The sequence below is a fragment of the Humulus lupulus genome, chromosome 9 (genome assembly GCF_963169125.1).
Source record: "Humulus lupulus chromosome 9, drHumLupu1.1, whole genome shotgun sequence".
In the NCBI taxonomy this organism is placed as follows: Eukaryota; Viridiplantae; Streptophyta; class Magnoliopsida; order Rosales; family Cannabaceae; genus Humulus; species Humulus lupulus.
In genome coordinates, this window is record NC_084801.1 from 179,640,444 (window position 1) to 179,668,414 (window position 27,971).

At 34.3% G+C, this 27,971-nt stretch overlaps 2 protein-coding genes across 2 annotated transcripts; both read left to right on the forward strand.

Moving 5' to 3' along the window:
- The first annotated feature begins 10,264 nt into the window (after positions 1 to 10,264).
- LOC133800374 (uncharacterized) lies at positions 10,265 to 15,924 on the forward strand. The gene is made up of 5 exons (XM_062238332.1): positions 10,265 to 10,443; positions 10,531 to 10,618; positions 10,696 to 10,899; positions 15,610 to 15,614; positions 15,657 to 15,924. The coding sequence occupies exons 1-5, from the start codon at positions 10,364 to 10,366 to the stop codon at positions 15,922 to 15,924; spliced, it is 645 nt and encodes a 214-aa protein (XP_062094316.1). The 5' UTR covers positions 10,265 to 10,363.
- A 9,156-nt stretch (positions 15,925 to 25,080) lies between these two features.
- Positions 25,081 to 27,931, forward strand: LOC133800375 (uncharacterized). Its single transcript, XM_062238333.1, has 6 exons — positions 25,081 to 25,894; positions 25,996 to 26,139; positions 26,335 to 26,574; positions 27,293 to 27,325; positions 27,553 to 27,570; positions 27,636 to 27,931. Exons 1-6 carry the CDS (start codon positions 25,081 to 25,083, stop codon positions 27,929 to 27,931), a joined length of 1,545 nt encoding a protein of 514 aa, XP_062094317.1.
- The last annotated feature ends 40 nt before the right edge of the window (positions 27,932 to 27,971 follow it).

The window sequence follows — 27,971 nt, forward strand, 5'->3', positions numbered from 1 at the left end:
TTTGCTCTTTGTATGTACCTCATAACCCGTTTGGCTACTTTCCAATGATCCATGCTGGAATCACTTAAGTATTTGCCCAACATACCCACTATGTACGCCAAATCTGGACGCATAACAATCTTTCATGCCAAATCTAGCAAGTACCTTCTCGATATAGCTCTTTTGTAATAACCCAAGGACACCCCGAGAGCGATCTCGGTGTATCTTAATTCCTAATACAAAAGAGGCGTCACCAAGATCTTTCATTTCAAAATGCTTTGTTAGAAATATCTTTGTTTCTTGCAATAGGCATATATCGCTACTAGCCAAAAGTATGTCATCAACATAAAGCACTATGAAGATAAATTTACTCCCACTGAACTTGTGATATACACAATCATCAACTACATTGACCTCAAAACCGCATGAGACAATTATTTGATGAAACTTGTGATACCATTGACGGGAAGCTTGCTTGAGACCGTAGATGGATCTTTTGAGTTTGCAAACCATAGACTTTGGATCACCTAATACATAGTTTTCTTGTTGCGACATATATATGGTTTCCTCATTGTCAGCATTGAGAAAATTTGTCTTAACATCCATCTGGTGCAACTCTAAGTCAAAATGAGCTACAAGTGCCATTATTGTCCTGAAAGAGTCTTTTGATGATACTGGAGATAAAGTTTCTTTGTAGTCAATACCTTCCTTCTGAGTAAAACCCTTGGCGACTAGACACGCTTTATACCTCTCAATGTTTCCTTTAGAATCCCTTTTGGTTTTAAATATCCATTTGCAAACAATAGACTTCACACCTTCAGGCAACTTGACAAGATCCTAAACATCATTTTCTTTCATGGATTTCATCTCATCATTCATGGCATTAATCCACTTTTGACAATTAGAACTTTGTTTGACTTGTTGAAAGCTGATTAGATCATCTTCCATTATCCCTATGTCAAACTCATGCTTTTGAAGAAATATAATGGAATAATTTCAAATTACACTTCTTTTCTCTCTAGTGGATCGCCTAAGTGGTACTTCCTCTTGAGGTTGTTAGGTTTGATCTTCTGGATCTACCTCTTGATTTTGAGTAGGGAGTTCCATAGGTAATTCCTCATTGTTGTCTTGAGTTGTGTCTTGAACAATGTCAACAGGTTGATCATTGTCAATAACAATATTCGGTAAAGGAATAGATTCATATTCAAAGACAACATTCCTAACTTTATCTCCCCCTTAAACACAACATCCTCAAGAAATCTCACATTTCCCGTCTTGAAAAATGACTTACTTGAGAGATCATAAACTTAAAACCCCTCGACCGCTCAGGATACCCAACAAAATAGCAACTAAATTTTCTTGAGTCCAGTTTGTTTTCATGCAGCCTATAAGGCCTGGCCTTAGCTGGACAACCCTAAATATGTAAGTGTTTAATGATAGGCCTTTTTCCTTTCCATAGTTCATAAAAGGGTTTTAGCCACCGCTTTGCTAGGTACTCTGTTCAGTATGTAGGCTATAGTCTTAAGTGCCTCTCCCCAGAGTGATTTTGGTAAAAATGATTGGCTAATCATACTTCTTGCCATGTTCGTAAGCATTTTGTTTCATCTCTCAGCAACACCATTCATGCGAGGTTGCCCTGGCATTGTGTATTGTGGGACAATTCTGCATTCCTCTAAGAATTTGGCAAAAGGTCCTGGACGTCATCATATCTACCATAGTATTCACCACCACGGTCAAATTTGACAACTTTAATCTTCTCACCTAGTTGATTTTCAACTTCAGCTTTGAAGGCCTTAAAAAAGTCCAAGGATTGTGAATTTTCATGGATTGAGTATAAGTACCCATAACGAGAATAGTCATCTATAAAAGTGATAAAATACTATTGGCCATTCCAAGATGCTATAGGAAATGGACCACATATATCAGTATGTATCAATTGTAAGACGCCAGAACTCCTTTTGGCACTTAACTTCCTAATGTTTGTCTGCTTCCCTTTGATACATTCAACACATACATCAAGGTTCATGTAATCAAGGGGTTCAAGTTGTTATCCAAAAAACTGGCATTGATGACGTGGCAAGTGATCCATGTACACGTGGCTGACATCTAGAGGAACTCTGCTAGTGTATCGACCAGAAGATACATTATAGGCAGTAGGCGGTCCAGTCTTTCCTGCGACCAGTCTGGTCGATGATTTCGCATGCAGCATGATGTTCCAATAAAGATCTTTGTAAATCCCGAAATTAACTCACACAATCTCCTGAGTATCCGATTATTCAGGAGAGAATATCTGTAACAATCTCGTGTAACCCCCCTTGAGCCTATAAATAGAGAAAGATAGCTCAAGGAAGGGACTTTTGGCTTTCAAATTATTTGATACTAGAGTAATTCTACTTGAAATATTGTATTTTTCTTCAGAGGTTAGTGAAACTCATTGGACCCTAGTTCTTTGATCACTCCTTTGATTCTCACATCAATAACAATCTAAGTGGACGTAGGTCATTACCAGATCCTGGGGCCGAACCACTATAAAATATCGTGTTCTTATTATTTTATTCATTACTTTTCTTCCAACGCATTCTTTCACATCAAGCATATTTTGACTCCGTGGCAGTTGACCAAAATCTGGGTCAACACAAGTATTTTGTCTGACATAAGTCTCTTTATCCTACTTTTGGAGATACGCCCTAAGCGCTTGTGCCATAAGATGGTAGAATTCTCATTTGATAATTTGCGTTTTGTACCTCTTGATGTTGTTTGCAAGGTTTCATTAGATGAAACATTTGTATTTAGCATATATAGTTTATTAATTAAAGAATCAGTCACAACAAGAGTAGAATTAAGAAAAAGACTAAATTTATTATTCCTAAATGGACAAGAATAACCAAAGTTTTCCAAAACAGAAATAGAAACCAGATTTCGTCTAAATGACGATACAACATAAGTCTCTCTTAATTCAATAAAATGAACAATCTCAAAAGATAATCTAAAAGTGCCAATGGCTTCAACTGGAACTGCTTTGCTGTCACCCACATAAATGAACCTTTCAGCATCACTTGGTGGTCGGCTCCAAATGCAAACCTGCAGAGAAACATATGTGTGAGTGGTAGCACCAGAATCTACCCACCAAGTATTGCTAGGTTCAGAAGTTAAATTAACTGTAGAACAAACAAAGGTGAAAAGTCTACCTTTCTTTATACGCCATGCAACGTATTTGGAACATTCCTTCTTCACATGCCCATGTTTCTTGCAAAAGAAGCAGGCATGCCCCTTATCGTGAGTCTTTTGTTTCTTGGGTTGTGAAGTTCCCATTGTATTTTTCTTTTCTTGAGTCCTCTTTTGGTTGTTTCTCTTTGAGGTGGTTGCAACATGAGCACTTTCAGTCTTTTCACGCTTCAGTCTATCCTCTTCTTGCACACAGTGTGAAATGATCTCATTAAGAGTCCATTTGTCCTTTTGAGTGTTATAGCTCACTATAAACTGGAAATGAACACATTGTACCATAGCCTGAGAATTTATTATAACTGAGATAAGGTACATAGAGTTAATTTATTACTAAAAGCTTGATTATTTCCCATTGATACTATTAATATTTATTTTGATGGTGTGTAGCATGTTATATTATTTCATATAATATAATGTTAGATTAAATAATGTGACAAATGTGATTTTTCACACCTTGTAACATATTGTAGAGAGTTACAAAATTGGACATATATGTGTATCTAAATGTAACATATTTTGGAGTTACAAAATCAATTACAAATTTGTAACTCCCAAATATTGCCCAATAATGTATAGATTGAGAGTTACACATTTATGTTTGAATTTCATAGAGACATTATGTAATATAGTTGTTGAAGAGATATTTTTATCCCTCATTAGGTGTATGGAGGTTACTAAATCACGTGGGAAGAGAATGTGACGTTTTTTGGAAAATTGAAATTTGGAGGCTGAAAATGCACTATGGCTGCAGCCACTATCATCCCTAGTCGCGGCCTGGGGGACAACAGCCAATGGTCGTGGCCACTGATACTCTCCCATTGCGAGCCCTAAAAGAATTTTTTTAGGGCTCGCATTACGAGTTTTGAAAAGTTTACTTTTAATTTTCTAAATATTAATTAGTAGCCAAAGCTCCCGTCGGAGCTCCGACGATGACGGCGATGCCACCACCCCACAGTGGTGGTTCGGTCAGATCCTTTAGTGGGTTCTGAAGCCCAAATTACAAGGAATGCAATGATTATGGTCATTTGGCTCGGGGTGGCTCGAGGTGGTTGGAAAATTCCCAAAATGTTTTGAAAACTCACATAGTCGCCGAACTTTGGAGGCTCTGTCGAGAGGGCTAGGAGCGCGTGGGGCTAGGGGCTCGCAAGGCTGGGGGTTTTGGTGGCCGGCGAAGATGCATGGGCGGCACGTGTAGCCAGGGGGTGGCCGGAGAGCCGTCGTTCGTGGCTTGCCAGCAAGTTGCGAGAGAGAGAGAGAGAGAGAGAGAGAAATGGGGGAAGAGAGAGGGAATCCAAGGAAGAGAGAGAGAGAATGGGCTGAGTGTTTTTTTTTATTTATTTTATGATTTTATATATAATAAAACTTTTGTTGAAAATAATTATTCAAACTTTTAGGACACACATAAGTTTTTAGGGCTCACACTACGTGTCCTAAAATAAATTATTTACGGACTCTCAATGATTGTTTTAAAAAATCCAGGAACTTTTGTTAAATTTTTTTTAAACTTTTAGGACACACATCAGTTTTTAGGGCTCGCACCACATGTCCTAAAATAAATTCTTTAAGGACTCTCAATGAGTGTCATAAAAAGTCCAGGAGTTCTTTTTAGGGCTCGCATCTAGGTGAGTGCCCTAAAAAAGTGTCATAAAAACATATTTTTGTAGTAGTGTGTTGTTCTTATATTTTGTTCTTCTATTTATCATAGAGTTGTATATTTGATTTTACAATTTCCATTGAATAATATATATTCTTTAACATAACGTGCTTCAAAAAAGAAAATTTCAGTTAAGACAACAAGCAAGTCCAAGGAGAAAAGTGAGTCAACACCGAGTCTACACGTGCCATCAACTAGATCTCCCTTTGTTGTTGAAGTATCTCAACTAGAAGCTCAAGCGCAGTTAATCAATGAAGATTTCATGACTCACACGTACAGTAGTCTATGATTCATGGTGAGGGAATTCATCAGAGTTAAGGGAGAACAAGATATAGTTCAAATAATGGGAGAACCAGAATTTATACATAGTTACTCATTACACTACAAGAAACCAGTTCTTTGCCGGCGTAATTCGTAATTGCGCCGGCAAAAATCACTTTCACCGGCGCAATTCATGAATTGCGCCGGCAAAAATCAAACCCTATGCCGGTGCAATTTAACGCCGGAAAAGATGACTTTTGCCGGCGCAAGTCGGGGTTGCGCCGGCAAAAGTAATGCCAGATTTTTCAAAATAAGCGTACAAACTTTTGCCGGCGCATTTCACCTAACGCGCCGGCAAAAGTCAACGTGTTTTTAAATTTTTACACGTTTGAAATAAAAAGTAGGTGGGCTTACTTTTGCCGGCGCGTTTCATTGCGCCGGCAAAAGTGAACAAACGCGCCGGCAAAAGTCGAGATAATTAAAACGACATCGTTTTACTTTAGGGTTTACTTAAACACTTTTGCCGGCGCAGTTTTAGACTTTTGCCGGCGCAACGAAACGCGCCGGCAAAAGTCTTAACGATATATCTCAGCCGCAGCCTCCTTCTTCCCCATTTCTGTTCTGTGTTTGTGAAAGCAAAGCTCTCTCTCTCTCCTCTGTGATAGTCTCCGACCACCGGTGTCCCATAATCCCACGCCGTGGCTCAAGTTATATATTGAAGCATCTCTCAAGGTTAGTAAAATGAGAAATTTTTTAACATTTTTGGATTTTTTTCTCAATATTATGTTTTGTAATTGTATTTTTTTTTTGTTATTCTCTCCCTATGAACAGGTGTGTTGTAACTCTCTCGGTGAAACAAATGCAAAGGTTAGTTTATATATATATTTATATATGTTTATATATATTTCGGTTTATATATATATATTTATATATGATTATATATATATGTATATATTTATATATATTAGTTATATCCGAATATATATATGTATATATTTATATATATGTATATATTTATATATATTAGTTATATCCGAATATATATATGTATATATTTATATATATGTATATATTTATATATATTAGTTATATCCGAATATATATATATATATATATTAGTTATATCTGAATATATATATATACTTAAATTTGTTTTTTTTTTTTATATATCTGTATATATGTTTGTATATGGATATATGTTTATGTATTTCTGTAAATGGGTGTGTATATATGTTTATTTAATGTTAAATTTTTGTAGAAATTGATTAATATAAATGTATGTGTGTGATATTTGTTATTATAATTATATTTTTCTGTTTATAAAATAAATAAATGTGTAGTTTTAAAAAAATGATATTAATAATGAAAAAGAAAATATAATTTTAGTATTTATTAAAAAAATTTTGATTTGAGAATGTATATTATTTTAATTTTAATGCTTAATATGTATATTAAAAAATAGATTAGATTATGTATATTAAAAAAATATATATTATATTTTTTATATTAAATATTATTTGTTTATAAATATTTACTAAATAAATTGTTTTGATGTTACTGATATAGAAAGATTTGATATATGTTATTAATCTTGGTTTATGTTGTGCATGTTATGAGAATGTTCTGTATATTGCTCTGGGACTATTCTGGTTATATATGTGTTTAATTTGTAGGTTTTTAAATTTTTGGGATAGTTTGAAATATAGTCGTTATGCTGCCCAATTTTTGTTGGAGTTAGTAAAATTAATAAAAGTTTAATAATTAATTAAATAAATATTTAAGTATAATTAAAAATTCATCAAAAAAATAATTTTTAACTATAATTTAAATAAAATAAAATTACCAATCATAATAATTAATAATTAATAATTAATTTTAACATTAATATTAGATGTTTTGTAATTGAAAAAGTTAAAAATATAAATGATTTAATAAAATATAAATATAATAAAATTATTATTGATTAAGTAAATAATCCAATACAAATTAAAGAATTTAATAAAAAATTACAAAATGGAGATTAATGTATAATTAAATTAATTTTAAATTAAAAGTAATAAATAAGTAAATGTTAAAGTAGACTAGTCAACGGACACGTGGTAGTACATGATTGATAAAATTTGTTATTATTCTTAAAATATTTTTTAATTTAACAAAAAAATAAAATTTACATTTTTTAAAAAAAAATTCAAAATTTTTTTCAACTTAAGATTAAGTATGAAAAATACATTTTTTTTAAAATTTAATTTTATATTGTTAATATCCTCAAAATTTTTAATTTATTATTATTAAAATCTTCATATTTATCATTTTGTCTACTTGTTTTCAATTAAAGATTAAGTAATTTTGTTTAAAATCTAAGCAATAATTTAAGATTAAATATTTTTTTTACTTAATCCTAAATAATTGATTAAAAGCAGCAAATTTGATTTTTTTTTTTGTAAAAAATGAAAAAAAAAATTATTTTTTGTTACCTTTAAATTGGAAAACAATAAATTGGATTTTTTAAAAAAAATAAAAAATATAAAATGTTTTTTTTTATGAAAAATTATTTAAAATAATAATAATAATAATGTGTACCAATCATGTGGTGTCACGTGTCATTTAAGTGTTAGTAAGTTGTAAGTTTGAGTAATTTAGCCGGAAATATCTCTATAAATAATTATTTTTGCCAGAGATAGGATATTATTATCAGTTAGTGATAATTAGGGAGACAAACAGTCATGAAATACTTTGACTATCATTTCCCTTATTTTAAGACAATTATTAATATTTTCTTAATTATTTCGCTTAAAGATGGCAAGCGACAGAAGCTGGATGAGTGCGAGGAATCGTTGGTCTCTGGAGTATAGAAATGGTGTTAAGGAGTTCTTCGATATCGCCAAAAATCAGTTGAACGATCGGGGTTTGGTTCGCTGTCCGTGCAAGAAATGTGGGAATGTTAAGTTCCAGCCTATAAATGCAATTTCGATGCATTTATTCAACAATGGCATCGTACAGTCCTACAAAGTGTGGCATTACCATGGAGAGGCGCTGCCGTCGCCACCAGCTGTGGTACGAGATCATGATAGAGATGAGATAGCGGATATCCTGGAGGATGTTTACGCTGAAGATGACGTTCCCCATGGAAACTATAATGATCCTCCCCAAGATGATCCTCAACATCGCGACAAGTATGACAATTTATTTAAGGAGATGTCAAGTGAACTGTACCCGGGTTGCCGAAAGTATTCCGCGTTGAACTTCTTGGTGAAGCTGATGCATCTCAAAGTAATTAACAAGTGCAGCAATCATTACTTTGATGGTTTGCTGGAATTGTTAGTCGACGCTATGCCTAACGGAACAATTTTACCTAAGTCTAACTATGAGGCGAAGGCAAAGTTGCGGAGTATTGGATTGGGATATGAGTCCATCGATGCTTGCAAGCATGACTGTGCACTGTTTTGGAAGGAGAATGCGAATTTGGAATTCTGTCCGGTTTGTGGTGAGTGTCGCTGGCAAGATAATCGTGGGAACGGGAAGAAAGTGGCCCATAAGGTCATGCGGTACTTTCCGTTGACGCCGAGATTGAAAAGGCTGTACAGTTCCAGATATACTGCAGAGGATATGAGATGGCACTATTCTAAAAGGCCAAGGGAAGATGGTGTGATGAGGCACCCCGCTGACAGTAAGGCGTGGAAGCACCTTGATGAGTTGTACCCATCTTTCGCAGCCGAACCTCGAAATGTTAGGCTTGGGTTGGCTACAGATGGTTTCAATCCTTTTGGGAACATGAGCAACTCTTACAGCATGTGGCCTGTAATACTTGTCCCATACAACTTGCCGCCGTGGAAGTGCATGAAACCACAGTCATTAATGTTGTCTATTCTTATTCCAGGTCCTTCTTCACCTGGAAAAGATATCGATGTCTATATGAGACCTTTGGTTGACGAGTTGAAGGAGTTATGGATGAATGGTGTCGAGACAAGAGATGCATACAATAGTACATTGTTCAATATGCGTGCAGCAGTCTTGTGGACCATTAACGACTACCCAGCTTATGCTATGATGTCTGGGTGGAGCACAAAAGGGTACAAGGCGTGTCCCACATGCAATGAAGAAACTCCCTCTGTAGGGATTAGAAGTAAAATTGCATACATTGGCCATAGGAGATTTCTTGATATGGATCATGAATGGAGGAGCAAACGAGCACTATTCGACGGTAACAGGGAACTCAGGCCACCACCGAAACATTACTCCGGTGATGATGTTTTGAAGCAATTAGAGAATTTGCTGATTAGACATCCTGGGAAACACAAAGAATTTGGTGGTGTGAAACGCAAAAGGGCTCCGATTGAACTTAATTGGTCGAAGAAGAGCATATTTTTCGAGCTTGATTATTGGAAGGAGTTATTGTTGAGGCATAATTTGGACGTAATGCACATTGAGAAGAATGTTTGCGACAGTGTCTTGGGAACTTTGTTGAACTTAGAGGGAAAATCTAAAGACACTGACAAGGCAAGACTTGATCTAGCAGACATGAAAATTAGGGAAAAACTCCACCTCCGCAAAGAGGGAAACAAGTGGAAGAAACCGCACGCCAGTTACACCCTCAGTGTCCCGGAGCGTCGAGTTTTCTGTGAATTTGTGAAGTCAGTTGAATTCCCGGACGGTTTTGCTGCAAACCTTTCGAAGAATGTCAATGTCAATGATGGCAAGATAACTGGGTTGAAATCACATGATTGCCACGTGTTGTTTCAGCAGTTGTTGCCCGCCGCACTTAGGTCGTTTTTGGTTCCGGAAGTTCGGAAGCCAATTATTGAGTTGTGCGGTTTTGTCAAAAAACTTTGTGCATGGACTTTGAATGTGAAAGACCTTGAGAAGATGGAGACAGACATTATCACCATTTTATGCAAGTTGGAAATGATATTTCCTCCAGCATTTTTCGATATTATGGTGCATTTGGTTTTGCACCTTCCGAAAGAGGCAATTCTTGGCGGTCCCGTGCACTTTAGGTGGATGTATCCCATTGAACGTTCGATGGGAGTTTATAAACAATATGTAAGAAATCGTGCACGTCCTGAAGGTTCAATCGCAGAAGCTCACATGGTGAACGAGGCTTTAACCTTTTGCTCAATGTACCTGCGGGGGGTTGAGACTCGATTCAATCGACCTGAGAGGAATGACGATCGCGTTGAATCCCAACCAAATCGGGAATATTCTATTTATAAGGCTGTTGGTCGTCCATTTGGTAAGAAATCAAATATGCTCCTCAATCCGCAGTTAAAGCAAAAGGCTGAGTGGTATATCTTGAACAATTGTGCCGAAATTAAGGAGTACCTTAGGTGTGTTTTCTAGTATTTTTTCAATAATGATGTTTGGTTTATATACCGAGTAAATGCCAAAATCATAGTTTTTTTGTTCATTTGTAGTGAGCATATGGATGAATTAAGAAGACGGGGGGGCTTGAATCTTGAAGTTCAACAAAAAACTGATTTTCCTCAGTGGTTCAAAGAAAGAGTATGTATATTAGTCAATTCTTTTCTGAAACCCCAATTAGTCAATCCAAAACTAACTTTCAATGTTAATGTTGATAGGTGAACGGTTTGCATGAGTCAACACCTACTGAAGTGAATAATGAATTGTATGCTCTCGCAAACAAATCAAGCGGCACCGTGTATTCATATCCAGGGATGATAGTGAATGGTGTGAAATTTGTGACTCGTGGTCGTGATATGAAGCTTAAAACACAAAATTGCGGTGTAATGGTGCCAAGTGAGGAAGGAGTGAACTACTATGGAGTTTTGGAAGAAGTAATTGAATTGTCCTACTTGATGGGTTACAGTGTTGTCCTATTCAAGTGTAGATGGTTCAATACAAGTAGAATTAAAGTGGAATCCAATTTTACGAGCGTATATGTGAAAGAAGAATGTTATAAAGATGATCCTTTCGTTCTCGCATCTCAAGCGAAGTTGGTGTATTATCTTCGAGATGTGAAAAATGGGGATGATTGGAGGCTCGTTAATGAATACATTCCAAGGAATGTATGGGATTTCACAAATTCCGATGTTGATGATACTGAGACCACAAATGATATACCAATATTGCAAGAAGTTAATTCTTCTTCATTTCAGTTATGGGTAGAACTTCCAATTTTTGATAATCTTCAGTATGATCGGGTTGATGTCAATGCCACTGAAGTGCACAACGTTGATGATTTGGTTGGCGAAGGTTCAGATGAATTTGTTGTCGATGATGAAGTTGAATTTGAAGACGACACGTTGGTCGAGTATGAAGACGATGAGGATGACGATAATGTTCTAGTCGATAGTGATAGTGATAGTGATGTTCGTAATGATGTTGTAGTTAGTGATGACGAGGACAGTGATATGTAATTTAAACAAGTGTATGTAACTTTTTATTTAATTCAATGAAAAGTTTATTTATTATCATTAATTAATGATAGTATTAGATATAGGTACACATGCACCTATTGGATGCTTTGGGGATAGTCAATGTATTCATGTACTGGTACTCATTTTTTCAATATATTTGATGAAATATGTTGAAAAAATGGGTAGTCGCACATGTCTGCTTACTATCTCCAAGGGATCTATTAGGTCGGAATAGGGTAGGTTGGGAAAGACAATAAGTAATAAAATGTTAATTCAATAACAAAAAATAATAGTGATGCACCTAGTGGATGCCTTGGGGATAGACAATGTATTCATGTACTGGTACTCATTTTTTCAATATATTTGATGAAATATGTTGAAAAAATGGGTAGTCGCACATGTCTGCTTACTATCTCCAAGGGATCTACTAGGTCGGAATATGGTAGGTTGGGAAAGACAATAAGTAATAAAATGTTAATTCAATAACAAAAAATAATAGCGATGCACCTAGTGGATGCCTTGGGGATAGTCAATGTATTCATGTACTGGTACTCATTTTTTCAATATATTTGATGAAATATGTTGAAAAAATGGGTAGTCGCACATGTCTGCTTACTATCTCCAAGGAATCTATTAGGTCGGAATAGGGTAGGTTGGGAAAGACAATAAGTAATAAAATGTTAATTCAATAACAAAAAATAATAGTGATGCACCTAGTGGATGCCTTGGGGATAGACAATGTATTCATGTACTGCTACTCATTTTTTCAAAATGTTTGATGAAATATTTTGAAAAAGTGTGTAGTCGCACATGTCTGCTTACTATCTCCAAGGGATCTACTAGGTCGGAATAGGGTAGGTTAGGAAAGACAATAAGTAATAAAATGTTAATTCAATAACAAAAAATAATAGTGATGCACCTAGTGGATGTCTTGGGGATAGACAATGTATTCATGTACTGCTCCTCATTTTTTTAAAATGTTTGATAAACATTTTAAAAAACTGAGGAGAAGTACATGACTTCTTACTATCTCCAAGGGATCCACTAGGTCGGAATAGGGTAGGTTTGGAAATACCATAATGAATAAATGTTAATTTTATAACAAAAAACAATAGACATACATAATTTGAATTAGTTAATTAATGAATATTTTAATGTAGAATGGCCGAAACAAGTAATGACACAGGTGGTGGCTCCAAGAGAGGCAGGGGAGCTTATTACGGTGCCAATATCGAGAAGGAGCTGGCCATCAAAAAAGTTACTCATTTGAAAGTAGAGTTTGATAAAGAAACTGGAAAAGCTATTCAAAAGTACGGCAAGTGGTTCAACAATTCTATGGCTCGTTATTTGCGTAGCACCGTACCCCCAACTACACTAGCTTGGGAACAAGTAAAACCAGCTGATATCGAAGTTATTCGAAAGAGACTATCTGTAAGCATTCTTTAAACCTTTAATAACTCATTATTAAATATTTTGTCTATCTTCAAAATATTTTAACAAATTCCAATTTTAATTGTGATTTTAGGAAAAATTCATTTATCCAGAAGACAATCCAGTAATCAACGATGCCATGGTAAGACAAATGCAAAAACATCTGACTGATTGGCGCCACACGATGAAGAAACACTGGGTAGATGTTGGAGGAGAGGTGGACAATGAGAGAGCGAAGTCAAAACCTTTTGTGTCGATCACTTCTTCTGATTGGGCAGTTCTGTGTGATTTTTGGGTTTCTGATTCTCACCAGGTATGCCGTACATTTTACATTAATTTTTAATTATAAAATTACAATTTAGATTAATGAGTACTGTTTTCTTTTTGAAGCGTATATCGAAGAAAAATAAAGAAGCTCGAGCTAAAATGACCATACCAGGAGGACACGGTTCCAAATCCATCGTTGCCCATGTTTATGATCACGTAAATTATAATAACTTATATCCTTACATTTACGAAAATATTATAAATGTCACAATGTTTAAATAATTTGCTTTTTTAGATGGACCCATCTACTGGCCAGCTCCCGAGCATGATCGACACATTCGAGCACCTGCACAAGAAGAAGGATAAGTGGATTAGTGATGCAGCGGCGACAAAACATGTAAGTTGCATAACCTTAACTAATTTATGATCATTTAACTTTAAAAAAGTTTAGTAAATAATTAATAAATATTAATTATTAATTGTTGTTGTCAATTAGTAATTATTTATTAATTATTAATTAAATTTTTAACAATGAAATCTTTATAATCTATGTGCCAATATTTTTATGATTAATGATTGTGGACTAAGATAAAAAAAGAATGTAATTAATGTTGTCCCCGTATCAGAGAGCTTATGGACTAAAGTAAATTTGGTCATGAAAATCCATATCTGAATCAAAAACATGTAAATATAGTTGATGTATATGTTTGGAGACGTAAATTCCTCATTAATGGAATTAACTGCACTTACCGTATATATCAACAACATCTTCATGATTTTGATTCAGATATGGATTTTCATGACCAAATTTACTTTAGCCCACTTGCTCCCTGATACGGGAACAAAATTAATTACATTCTTTTTCAGTCACTGGTCTGCAGTCATTAATGATAGGATGTTGGCAGATAGATAATAAAGTTATATTTTATATGTTGTTATATTAAAAATTTATAAGTTAGGTTTTCAAATAATGTTATATTGGAATTCGAAATACGTGCTTTTTATTGTGCAGAATGAGATGACCGAACGTCGAGCATCGCAGAGTACGGCCCCTGCATCATCTGCTGCTTCTTGTGTCGGCGATAATGTCGACGGTCATTTCCCGCCTGATATGGATATTGTCACGGATGTCCTTGGACCCCGCTCGCGTTATAAGAAAGGGTTTGGGGGGTTGCCTAGGTTGAAGGCAATTGGCGCAAAGAGGGCAGCATCTTCGTCAACTTCTCAAATGTCCGGGCAATTGCCACCTGAAGTGGACACCATTTTGCAGCAAAATCAGGACATTATGCTAGAAAATCAGAACCTAAAGAAGCATACGACTAAACTTGAGAGTCGTCAACGGCGTCAAGATCTCCTGCTCAGTGCTTTGTTGAAGCAGGTTGGTCAATTGGCTCCTGGTTTTACTGTTGACTTACCAGACCAAGATTCGGACGAGGACGATGATGCTGATGGGGGCGGGAATGATGAGGCGGCCAGTACTCATTTGTAGAACTTTTTTTCTATTTATTTAAAATTTAATTTATGAGACATTTATTTTACTAAATTACTTTTATATTTTAATGTTTGGTGGAGACAATAAATATTAATAGTTGTAATTTTTTGTTTATTTATTTATAAAATTTTAATTTTATTTTTATTTCTAATTAAATAATATTACTAAAAAATTAAATAATTATTAATATATTAAAATTGAAAATTATTAATTAATATTAATATATTGAAAATAATATTAATAATTTAATAAAAATTATTATTTTAAAAATACTTTTACCGGCGCAAAATTACGTCGGCAAAGAGTTTCAATCTTACCTTCACATATACACTTTTACCGGCGCAAAAATGCGCCACTAAAAAATTAAACTATTGCCGGCGCATTATTGCGCCGCTAAAAGTGTTTTCCACAATATCGTGACAGATTTTTTTACCGGCGCATTTATATTTTCACCGGCGTATTTTTTCGTCGCCAAAAAAGTCCATTGCCGGCGCATTATATTTGCGTCGGCAAAAGTGACATTAGCGACGGAGATACGACGCAATTCTTTGCCGGCGCAAAATTGCGTCGGCAAAAACTCCATAGTTTTTGCCGGCGCAAAACCATACTTTTGCCGGCGCAAATTTGCGCCGGCAAAAGTCTCCTTTTTTGTAGTGTTAATATATATCACTTCTGAAGATGTACAACAAGTAGTGAGTCTGGATATAATCGGAGCTTTAACTATGTATTTTGGATTGAGGTATTGCTTTAACTCAATATATATCTTATTGGAGCTAAATGTGTACTTAAAAATTGATTTTGAACTTCTGTGTTGTGAATTGTATGTTTATAGGTTTAGATAGTCATATTTATAGGGCACGCTGTATCATATATCTTATTATAAAATAGTTTAACATTTTCCCATTATGTATAGATGTATTTTGTAGACGATGTATGATAATTAAAAGTCACATTTGATGTTCTATCACTACAGGAAAAACAGTTATTACCGGCGGAGAAAACCGCCGGCAATAGTGGGGAAAGCCGCCGGTAATACTTTTCCCGGCGGTCTCCACCGGCAAATATCCGTCGGTAAAAACCGGTCGATAAAGGCCATTATTGCCGGCGGAACTAGCCTCCCGCCGGTAATAATATTATTACCGGCGGATAATTACCGGCGGAGCCCGCCGGTAATAATTTGGTCAGAATCACGCCTGACAAATTATTACCGGCGGTTTCCGCCGGCAATAATCCGCCGGTAATGGTAAAATATATTTTAAAAAAATAATTAATTTTTATAAATTATATATAATTAATATTAAATAACTAAACTTATAATTAAAAAAACATTAATAAAATTTAGAAATAAAATCAATATTATTTAAATTAATATCCAAATTAAAAATACAACTTTAAAATACTAAAATTGTTTTTTCAAAATAAAAAAATATACACTTAAATTTAATAATAAATAATAAAACTTAAACTAATTATTATTGTCTTCATCAAAAGTTTCATTTAAAAAATCTTCAATATTCGTGCTTCGACTCAAACCTTCATGAGTCTGTGGTACTGGTGGCGAAGGATAATATGGCCAAGGCTATGGGCGAATCAAAGGAGACTGCTGCTGTTGTTGATTCGGAGAAGTGTAGTACTGCTGATTATAAATGGGCTGCTGTGTCGATCCTCCATAATGACGATATACCGGCTGCTGCTGCATGAACGGCCCAAATTGACCATACATAGGTTGTTGTTGCTGCTGCTGCGGTAATCCTCCAACTGACTTCCCATAGGTTGTGTCTGAGGAAACTGGGAAGAAAGTCCAAACATATAATTAAAAAGTGGCGACTGAGAGGAACCACCAGATATGTTTGGAGAATTTTGTTGTGGCTGCTGTGGCATCGACGACGTCCCCGGGCTTTGATTAGATGTACTACCTTGTTGTTGAGAAGGTAAGAACTGCTGCAATAAACTTTCATAGCGTGGGTCATGGAGGGAAGAATCAGTCTGAAAATTTCCTGACTCGACTTTATCACGCATCTTAACCCACATCTCAGCCAAAACTCCCATCATCTCTGGAGTCACATTAGTAGGAACTTGTGACTGAGTTTGGCTTGAACTTCGACTTGTGGAGCTAGATGTTGACTTCTTCCCTTTCCCTCTAGGCCTGTATCCCACTCCTATTTGATAATCAGACCTCGAGCCAAGGACTTTATCCATAACCTGATACTGTATTGATTTAGCAGTAGAACCTTCACTAGAAGCAGATTCTGAACCTGACTGACTACTTTCAATATTTTGCCTCTCCATCTCTTAGGTCATTTGTTCCTGCCAAAAGAAAATGTTAAAAAACCAATATTAGTATAATTTAAGATCAATAAAGAAAGAAAAAACTTTAACTTACATGTAGTTCTTTGCAAGTTTCGCTAACCCAAGTCTTCGTAGATTTTTTTATATGAGTATCTCTCCAAGCATCAATAGCATGCTCATCAGGTTCATCCTACAAAATAATAGTGTTAGTTTAATTAATAATATAATAATATCAAATAAAGTTAAGTATTTTACTTACATATTCGTTACGGATCGTTGCCATTGATTTAGAGCCTTGCGTCGACAAATACTTCATTTCCTTTCTATTTTTCTTGTTCTGCGTGGATCGCGCTATAAACTTTGGGCTCAGAAACAAATCGACGATTTCTTTCCAGCTCTCCTTCGAGCACAAGTCAGGAATAGCACTGAGAGCACTATCCAAATCATTCGGATTTCCAGAATTATATTTTTGGAAATGAGAATGCCTAATATTCTTTCTCTCTGAATATCTTTTGCGCATCTCCGTATACAAAGTTCCCATAACTCTTTCAGGTTCTGGATGCCCATCGATATTATAGTAATACTAAAAAAAAAATTGTTAGTTTAAATTTTTATAGACTAAAATGTATAATATAAAAAAATTAGGTATTTTTTTTTACCTTCATCTTTTGAACGACCTGGTCTTTATATTGCTGAGGAACATCTTTAAAATCTAAATAATGTCCCGGAAATAGTAATGTAACTTCAGTACTCAATTGACGAACAAAAGCTTGGTGCTCAGTACCAACCACTTTGTCTGTCGCCGGATCAAGTTGCAATTCAAGTGGTTTGCCAGCATCCCGCCTTCGTTTTTCAATGTTAACATTACTGGCAGGGCCACGTCCCCTCCTTCTTGCAGGACGATCTATTAATTTGTTTAATACATAAAAATAAAAATATTAGTAAATCTTAAACATTTAAACAGATTGTGATTATAATATATCACATAACTAAAATTTAGATATTAACCTGACTCGCAAGTTGAGGGTATCCTGCTAGGATCTGTGGGGTCTTGACCACCACCATCTCCACCGTGATATGATGCTATATCAGCTGACATGTCTCTTGTATTCATAAATATTTAAAATTTAATAATAAGAATAGAAATCAAATTTAAGATTTAATATCATCAAATTTAATTAAGTAATGAAATAACATTAAACAAAATCAATATCAACATAAATTGGAAAATACAAATCAAATTCAAATTTTTGTGTTTGTTACAAAGGTAATCATTACATAAAACTAATAATCACTATCACTTCCATCATTAACTAAATTAGCATTAACATCATCTTCACAAAAATCAATTAATAAATCATCTTCTTCATCTAATTCTTCATCTGCTTCTTCATCGCCTAACTCGTGATCCTCTTGACTAACATTTAAATTTTGTAATGTACTAATGTCAATCGAATTTTGAGTAGGTAGCATAACCAACTCGCCGAGATCCACAGTCAACACAAAATTTGATGAGCTAATATCATGTACCACATCAATGTCTGAATTAGCTTCACAGTTCTCGACGTCCCAAATTTGTCGATGGTTTACACCCTCAACAACTTTCCACTGATTTCCTCTAAGTAAATCATCGAGATAAAATACTTGCTTGGCTTGATTTGCAAGTGTATATGGGTCATCCTTGTACCATTCCCCGCTAGTGTTTATACTAGTAATATTATTCTCTATAATTATTTTTTTCCTTCTTGGATCTGTATTAAACCACTTACATTTGAACAATGTCACAGAATATGTGCCAGTAAATGTTAACTTTAATACTTCTTCAAGTATTCCATAATAGTTAAAATCTTCTGTTCCAGCAACAAATACTCCACTGTTTTGAGTGCTCCTCTTTAAATCTCGTTTGGTTGACATAAATCGAACACCATTCACTATACAACATTCGTAATAAGCTCCTAAATCATCTGATCTAGATGCTAAAGCTAGCAAATCGTCACCATTATCTAACGATCCAAGCTTTTGTAAGTCGTATATCTAAAAGAATAAATAAAATTATTATAGAATTGAAAACAATACTTAAAAGGATGAAAGAATATAGGGTAGGTTTTTTTTTTCACCTTCTTGTGAAACCATCGCTGAAAATATTTCTTATGTAAAATGTTATGATCTCCATCCTGATATTTGTGTTTGATTTCTTCTAAGTGTTCATTTGAATCAGTTGAAAGCATTTTCAATGAAATAAAAGCAACTTTTGGGAAAAAACTTACTCCAAATATTTCTGAATTTCAGGTGAATTGTTGTATATGTACCACTCTGCTTGTTCACGAGTCGCACGATCAAGAGGCTTTAGAGTTTCTTTTGTTATAGGTCGACATTGCGATTGAAATACAAAAAGATTTCTTGGTGTCACCTCATCTTCATTGCGATCAAGACGATTAAATCTTGTTTCAACACCTTTGAAATACATCGAACAAAATGTCAAAGCCTCATCTGCAACATAACCCTCGGCTATCGACCCTTCAGGACGAGCTTTATTTCCAACGTAATTCTTTAATTTTTTCATGTATCTTTCAAAAGGATACATCCAACGCATAAATACCAGTCCACCCAGAATTGCTTCTTCAGGAAAATGTAAAATCAAATGCACCATTATATCAAAAAAGGCTGGAGGAAATATGAGTTCCATTTTACATAATATTAAATAAGATCTTTTTGTGCTTCCTCCATATCGCTAACCTTTATAGTTCTTGCACAAATTTGCCTGAAAAAGTTACATGACTCAGAAATGGTAGTCGATATACTCTTTGAAAGAAACTTGCGAACACCCACTGATAGTAATCGTTGCATTATTACATGACTGTCATGGGACTTTAAACCGCTGATATTTGTTGTCGTATATGATAGAACATGGGAACCTAGCTTGTTAGCCCACAAGACGTAGAAAGTTCAACAAAAGCATTAGCAAACTGGTTCATGATAATAGATAAGTTAGGACATTTCATTACTTAGAAAGTGCGGTAACAATTTATAACTATTCTCAATTATAAAATTATGTTAATTTATGACTAAATGCCCTTAATTAATCATAACTAACATGAATTATTGTTTTGGAGCCAACTAAATGTTAGTTATAGCATACGTTAGAAAAAGGTGAGTCTTTTTATTTTGAAGGAGTCTTTTTTTTATAACTTATTGTTTTGGTAGAAATGCAAGTATGAATTAACTTCTATATTACATTGCAGTTCGATGAAAATAAGACATATATGATAAGATAACTGATCTCCAACAAGAATGGATAAGTAGGGTAATTCAGTAATTTTAATATACTTTTTTAAAATTTAGTTTTACAATAAGTGTAATTTTAGATTTATTGAACATATAAAAAAATTAATTAATATTGAACAAATATTTGAATAAGTAATATGACTATAACCAAATTATTTTAATTTTAATGTATTGAGAACTATATAATATTGAAAAACATTTAAAACCAGTTCTAGTCCCACACCCTTTCTTCTCGGTTTCATAATCATTTCACAAAATTGGTTTTAAACAAATTCTAAAACCCGCCTTTATCGTCACTTCCTATGCTATGTTTCAAGTAGGAGTGGCAATTCGTGTTATCGTGTCATAATCGTGTCGACATGATTATGACACAACACGATTAGAGTAAACTCGTACACGACACGATTATTATTCGTGTCAGAAATCCAAACCCGTACACGACACGGTTATCTTAGCGGGTCACACGACACGACACGATAACACGTTTAATAAATTTGTCATTTGACACAAATCTAAAACTGATACGATTAATACACAATTAAACGTGTAATGACACCACACGAAATTGACACGACACGAAATTGACACGATTAACATAATATAAATAAATTAAAATGTTTATATAATCTTAAACGTGTCTTAAGCAGGTCATTTTCGGGTTAAGCGAGTTGACCCGAAAATGACACGTTTAATAAACGTGTTAAACAAGTCGACACGATTATGACACGAAAATTAAATGTGTCACCCAAACCCATTTATTTCGTGTCGTTTTCGAGTCGTGTCATCGTGTCGTATCGAAAATTGTCAGCCCTAGTTTCAAGGCATTTTTGTCACTTTTTAAAAGGGCATCACGTCTCTTTTGTGTAAAAAGTAATCAGAAATGGGTAATCTTTCTTGTAACTTTTGATAGAACAATCATTTCTCGTGGCTTTTGCGAGGAAAGCAATGATAAAAGGTTTTCCTCATTCTTTGAGGAGCATTTTCGTCACTTTTCTCACACAAAATGACAAAATTCTTTCTCGCTATTTCGGTAAAAATAAACAAAAACAAACAGGAGAAAGTTTTGTTGACTAAATAAATATCGCTCGTTAAAATTGTGCAAAGCAACAAAAATCTAACTTAAAAATTGACAATAAAAATCTTTTTAAATTGTAGTAGTGAGAAGATTACATTTAATAATATATGTTGTGAGTTTTTCTTTTAGTGAAATTTTTAACGAAGTTAGTGTTAAAGACATGACAGTATTAATTAAAACTAAAGGTTAAATACGGATTTGTAAAAAAATAAAAAAATAAAGTTCAACTTGGCATGCAACCCATCAAAAATAGAGACCAACACAAATTTAATAAGCCTTACTAATTGTAAAAATCTTTATTAGCTAACTTTATTTTAGACAAAATATTTTAAATTGAGAAAAATCAGCAGCATATCTTTAAATAATTATCATATAATTCAGCTAGTTTTTAGTGTGAAAATCTCATTTAATGTGAATACAATGTTTACCTTGTTTATCACAATCAATCTTTATTGGTAAAATATTGTATTTAAATTATCATGTGAGAATATTTTCAGGGATTATGTTCATTCAGGAATAAAGAAGTTTTCGAAAATGAACATGGTCAAAAGAAATGACCATGTTCATTTTGCCGGATAAGTCTGATGACATTGCTAACTCATCAGTTTCTTTTTCTGTCGACACAAAATTCATCTGGTTGGTAGATTTCCTAAATCAGAGAAATTTACAAATTGATTACAAAGATCTCAGAGAAAGCTGGCCTTGGACGATTTCTACACCTATAAATACCCTGCCAAGGCCTTTAGAAATTTCATCTCTTCCACTTTGGAAATTTGTAAACATTATGTTATTTTGAAGAATGTTTTCTTTGTAGATATTAAGTTTGCTCACCTTAATCTTTGTGAGAGTGTTGAGTGTACTTGTAGATATCTATCTAGTCCCTTGTAAACAGGTAGAGACTATTTCCTTAAAACAAAACATAATTTAAAATAATAAAACATTACATAATTAGTGCGGAAAATACATATAAAAAGACATAAAACCGAAACTACATCCTCGAATCGATTAACGCTCGGCCCCTTGACTCCATTCATCATCGATACACATCCTCCAAGCGTCACGAATCTTACCGCCTCTAAAGCTTATTTTCCTGCACATAAAACAGAAAGGAATGAGCCTAATGCCCAGCAAGGAAAATCTAACACAAAGTCATATACATAATTTCATAAGAAAACATAAAGACTTAACATAATACATATAACATACACTTATTATAATGGCCATTATTACTTGGGGGTCCCATAGACTAAACAAGCATATGCCCATGGGATTAGTGGGGTCCTACTAGCTAAGTAGGTCATATGCCCATAACCCATGTGGGGTCTTGTTAGTCATATGGGTCATATGCCCAAGCCTACAAACATACACATATACATATCATAACACTTTTAATAACATAAAACATATAGATAACTTAAGCACATTACATATTGATTCTAGCCTATTTTCCTTACCAAAGTTACCGGGATTATGGACTGAGTTGGGACTTTTGGAACACTCCTAAAACCATAAGAAAGAGTGAGTCTAAAGAAAGGAGATGAAATGAAAGAGATGGAAAGACTAAACCATAAAAAAAAAACATACTTACCGACTTATGTGCTTAAGAGCTTGGATTCCCTAACCAAAATAAGAATAAGGTTAGGGGACTGAGTAGAAGGTTTCGAGAAAGGAAATAACATAAAATACAGAAAGGAACTAGAGTTTTGGGTTTACCTCAAAGATTGCAAGATCAATCTAACCTTCACCGAAATACTATAGAACTCACTTCCCAAAGTGTTTGATAAGCTTATGATGTTTAAGCTTATAGTTTTTCCCCAAACCAAGTGTTTACACTCTCACACTCACTTAACACTAGCAGCTTCTGAACTTAGAGCAAATGGTGAATAATGGCTGGGTACTAGGTCCTATTTATAGAGTTTGGGAATGAAAATATCTTGATTTTACTTGAATAAAAATAATGGCTTTTTAGGTGAAAATCATTTGAATAATCGTTCAGCAGAGGCTGGAGACTCGTTCAAAAGATGATGGACTGTTGAAGGAGTTTGAATGGCTGAAAGGAAAAGAATTCAAAAGTATTTGAAAACATGCTGGTGGAGGCGATATATCGCCCCCTATAGGCGATATATCGCCTGGACCTTTGTTCCCGAGGCGACCGTGCATCGATTCGTGTTTTCCGTATCTACGTGCTGCGATATATCGCCCCCTATAGCTGCGATATATCGGCATACGCTGAATATTTAAACACGAATTTACACATTTTTAGCTAAGTTTGAATGGAGTAAACAGCCTTGACTAAGCCCTCAACGTACTCAAAGCTGCTGACTGACCCTATACATTCAAACTTTACCCTTATTTAATTTAATCCTCAAAAATACTTAATCCTTAATTACCATTCAAAACATGTGCTTAAAATCCTATTGGTTGATGTCTAAACCTTATAATATAATAATATAATCCTTAATATCAGTCACATTAATCAAACCTTAGGTTATACTTAATATTCTTAAACTATAGGTTAAACTTAGAAAATCTATAAGTACTACTATGAGTGTCCAAATAACTCCCGGTCTGAACCAAAAATCCAAAGTAACAAGGATAACACTAAATATACTATAATACTACTAACAATTAGCTAAGTAAAGTTCTTGGACTCTACAAGACTATCGTGAATGTGTTCATAAGGATCTCCGGGAGATGATTTAATCTAAGTCTCACTTCGGGAGGAAGTGAGCATTCGTTATTCTTTGAAGGGAGTTCAAGTGAATCAGTGTTTCATCAAAATCAGATTTGTAGAGAAGGGTACAACAAGATTGCGGCAATAGCTTAAGAGGGAGTCTTACATTATTTAAGTCAATAATTTTGTACGCATTATTTCTTTACTAATTGGTTTATTCTCTGGGTGTGGCCCCATGGATGTAGGTTATTAGAAAGGATTTCTGAAATTTTTTACCTGTTTTTTCTGTTTCTATTGTAATAGTTGCATGAGTAGTATTAATAATACTGAAATCTATTGAAACAACTTAATCAGTATTCCGCATTTAATTAAGTTGTTCATTTTAAATCACTTGGTAATATTAAAATACGGAATTTCAATTGGTATCAGAGCGGGTCACTAAACTCTTAGTGCAATCTTGTATTTTTTTTCGTTTGTTTTGTGTCTTGTGAAATGTCTTTCTTTGCAGAAGGTGGTTCAATAACGCGCCCTCCCTTGTTGAATGACACTAACTATCCTTATTGGAAAGTTAGAATGAAAGCTTTCATCAAATCATTGGATGAAAAGGCATGGAGATCAATCTTAACAGGTCGAATACCACCTATTGAATCTGATGATCTCATAAAGGTAAAATCTGAAATCAACTAGACTGATGCTGAAGACAAATTGTTTAGTTAAAATAACAAAGTCTTTCATGTTATCTTTAATGGTGTTGGTGAAGGATATGTAAAATTAATTTCTTCATGTGAGTCCACCAAAGAGGCTTGGAAAATTCTTCAAACTCAATTTGAAGGAACTACTGATGTCAAGCGCTCTGGGTTTGTAATGTTAACTACAAGATTTGAAAATCTTAGAATGACTGAAACTGAGTCTCTCACCGAATTCTATGAAAGATTATCTAATATTGCTAATGAATATTTTGCCATGGGTGGAAAATTGGAAAATAGTGTGTTAGTTCGAAAAATTGTTAGAGTTCTTTCTGACAGGTTTTAAACTAAGCCCACGACTATTGAGGAGGCAAAAAATCTTGACACAATGAAAGTAGAGGAGTTGATGGGTTCACTACGAACTTTTGAACTAAATCAACAAATCCGTCAAAAGGGAAAACCAAATGCTCTCAAAGAGAAATCAGTTGCTCTCAAATCATCAAAGAAGAAAGACTCAGATGAAAATGATGGAGAAGATGAGATGGCCTTGTTGACCAAAAATTTTCAAAAGTACATTAAAAAAATTGGAAATAAGAAGCCTACATTCAAATCTTCCAAAGGTAACCACTTCTCTAAACATTTTGATAATAGCAATAAAAGAGGTATACAATGGAGGGAATGTGAAGGATTTGGTCATATTCAATCTGAATGTGCCAATACACTGAAGAAGAACAAAAAGGTAATGGTAGCTACTTGGAGTGATCATGACTCTGAAAGTAACGATGAAGAAGATAACTCAAACCTTGTCTTAACTTCTGTTGTTTCTGGATTAACTTTAAATTCACAAGTTAAAAAAAGGTTTGTTTGTCTGAACAACACAGTTCATGAACAAAATTCTGAATGTGAATGCAGTGAATCCGATCTGGATGAGGATTCTTTGAAAGAGTCGTACAAAGACATGAACGATCAGTGGTTAAAAGTATGTTCTGACAATCGCTTAATGGTAAGCAATAACAAATCTTTACAAAAAAGGAATAATGAACTTGAAAATACTGTAAAGAATCTTGAGAAGAAAGTTATTGCTAAAGACTGTGAAATTAAGCGATTATCAAATGAAATTAATCACATGGTTAAAGGTGTAAAAATGCTTAATCCAAATTCTAGGATTTTGGATGATGTAATTGTTGCAGGTCAACAAGCAAGTAATTTTTCTAGATTAGGATCTAATGGGTCTAAATCAAAAGGCAAAACCATTTTGTAAAATCTGAAATTGTTTTTGGCTCAACCACAAACGTTTCTGCAGTAACATCTCCGTTGACTGATGCTACAAAACTACAGTCTGTTCCAATAGATCTTACACAGACCGAGGTTCTCAGAAGCAATAAAAGTGGGCATTTTGTTCCCATTTGTCATTTCTGTGGAGTGAGAGGGCACATTCGGCCTAGATGTTTTACTATGATGATTTTTTTTTCAAAAATAATTATCTCAATCGTTATAGTAGAACAAAACAGATTGTGAAAAAACCATCCAAAAAGGTTTCGATGGAGAAAAAAGATAAATTGTCACGTTGCATTTACTTGTTATAAAACTCGTGCATCTAAATCTTGGTATTTTGATAGTGGATGTTCTAGACACATGACAGGTGATATAAGTATACTCACTCATTTCAAATCTTCGAAATGTGGTGCTGTAACTTTTGGTGATGGTATAGCTGGAAATATTGTTGGAAAAGGTACCCTAAATCTTGATGGGTTACCGAAATTGAGAAATTTTTTTCTTGTAGAAGGAATTAAGGCTAATTTGATTAGCATAAGTCAAATCTGTGACCAAGGCTTCACGATAAATTTTTCTCATGATTATTGCAATGTTGTTGATCAAACTGGTATGAGTGTTTTCAAAGGATATAGATCCATTGATAATTTTTATACACTCTCACCAACACTCACATACTCACATGTCATTCGGTCATAGGTAATACAGTAGATTTATGGCACGAAAAACTGGGACATATAAATTTCAAAAGTTTGAAAAGATTGCAAGTGCAGGGTTAGTTCGTGGGTTACCCAAATTGGGTAAAGAATTTATAGGTAAATGTGAACCTTGCCAGTTGGGGAAACAATTGAAAAATTCTCAAAAAAGTGTCACAAGAATTAATACTTCAAAAGTTATTGAGCTTTTGCATATGGATCTTATAGGTCCTATTCAAGTTGAAAGTATTAAGGGAAAAATGTATATTTTTGTTTATGTTGATGATTTTTCTCGCTTTACTTAGGTTGATTTCTTGAGAGAAAAATCAGATACTTTTGATGCTTTTAAAACTCTGCATGAAATTAAGAGTTAAAAAGGATTACAATATAGGTAAGATTGTAAGAATCAGAAGTGATCATGGTAAAGAATTTGAGAATACTGTTTATGATGATTTTTGTAAATCACTAGCTATTTCTCATGAGTTCTCAATGCCTAAAACTCCTTAACAAAATGGAGTTGTTGAAAGGAAATGGCTAGGGTAATGTTGAATAGCAAAAAACTTTCAAAAAGAGTATGGGCTGAGGCAACTAACGCTGCTTGTTAAATAATTAACCATGTATTCTTACAATCAGGTACTAGCAAAACTCCATATGAAATTTGGAAAGGTAAAAAAACTAACGTAAGTTATTTTCAAGTATTTGGTTGTGTGTGTTACATCCTTAGGGATCGAGGAAATATTGGAAAATTTGGTGCCAAAAGTGATGTGGGTGTTTTTCTTGGCTACTCCACTAATTGTAGAGCTTATCGTGTTTATAACATGAGACCTCAAAATGTGATGGAATCTTCAAATGTTATCATTAATGATTTGATTTTTTTTTTTTGAATATTCCAGTGAAGAAGAAATTGTCAGGTTCATCGATGAAAATACTCAAAGATAATCATCTGATGTACCTGGAAGTGATTTTGTGCCCACAGTTTCAGAAACAGTTGTAACAGAAACCGAATCTGTTGCAACAACCTCTGGACAAACAGTGAAGGAGGATCCAGAAATGATCACAGATTCAATTCAGAGGAAAGCTTATGCTAGAGTTAAAAAGAATCACCTTACTAACCTTATTCTTGGTAACATTGAGGATAGTATGGTCACAAGAAGAAGGTATGTGAATCTTGTTCAATTTGTGTATTTTACTTCATCATTTGAGCCTAAAAATGTGAAAGAGGCTTTGTGTGATGAATCCAAGATTGAAGCAATGCAAGAAGAGTTGGAATAATTTTCTAGAAATGATGTCTGGACTCTTGTTCCTAGGCCTA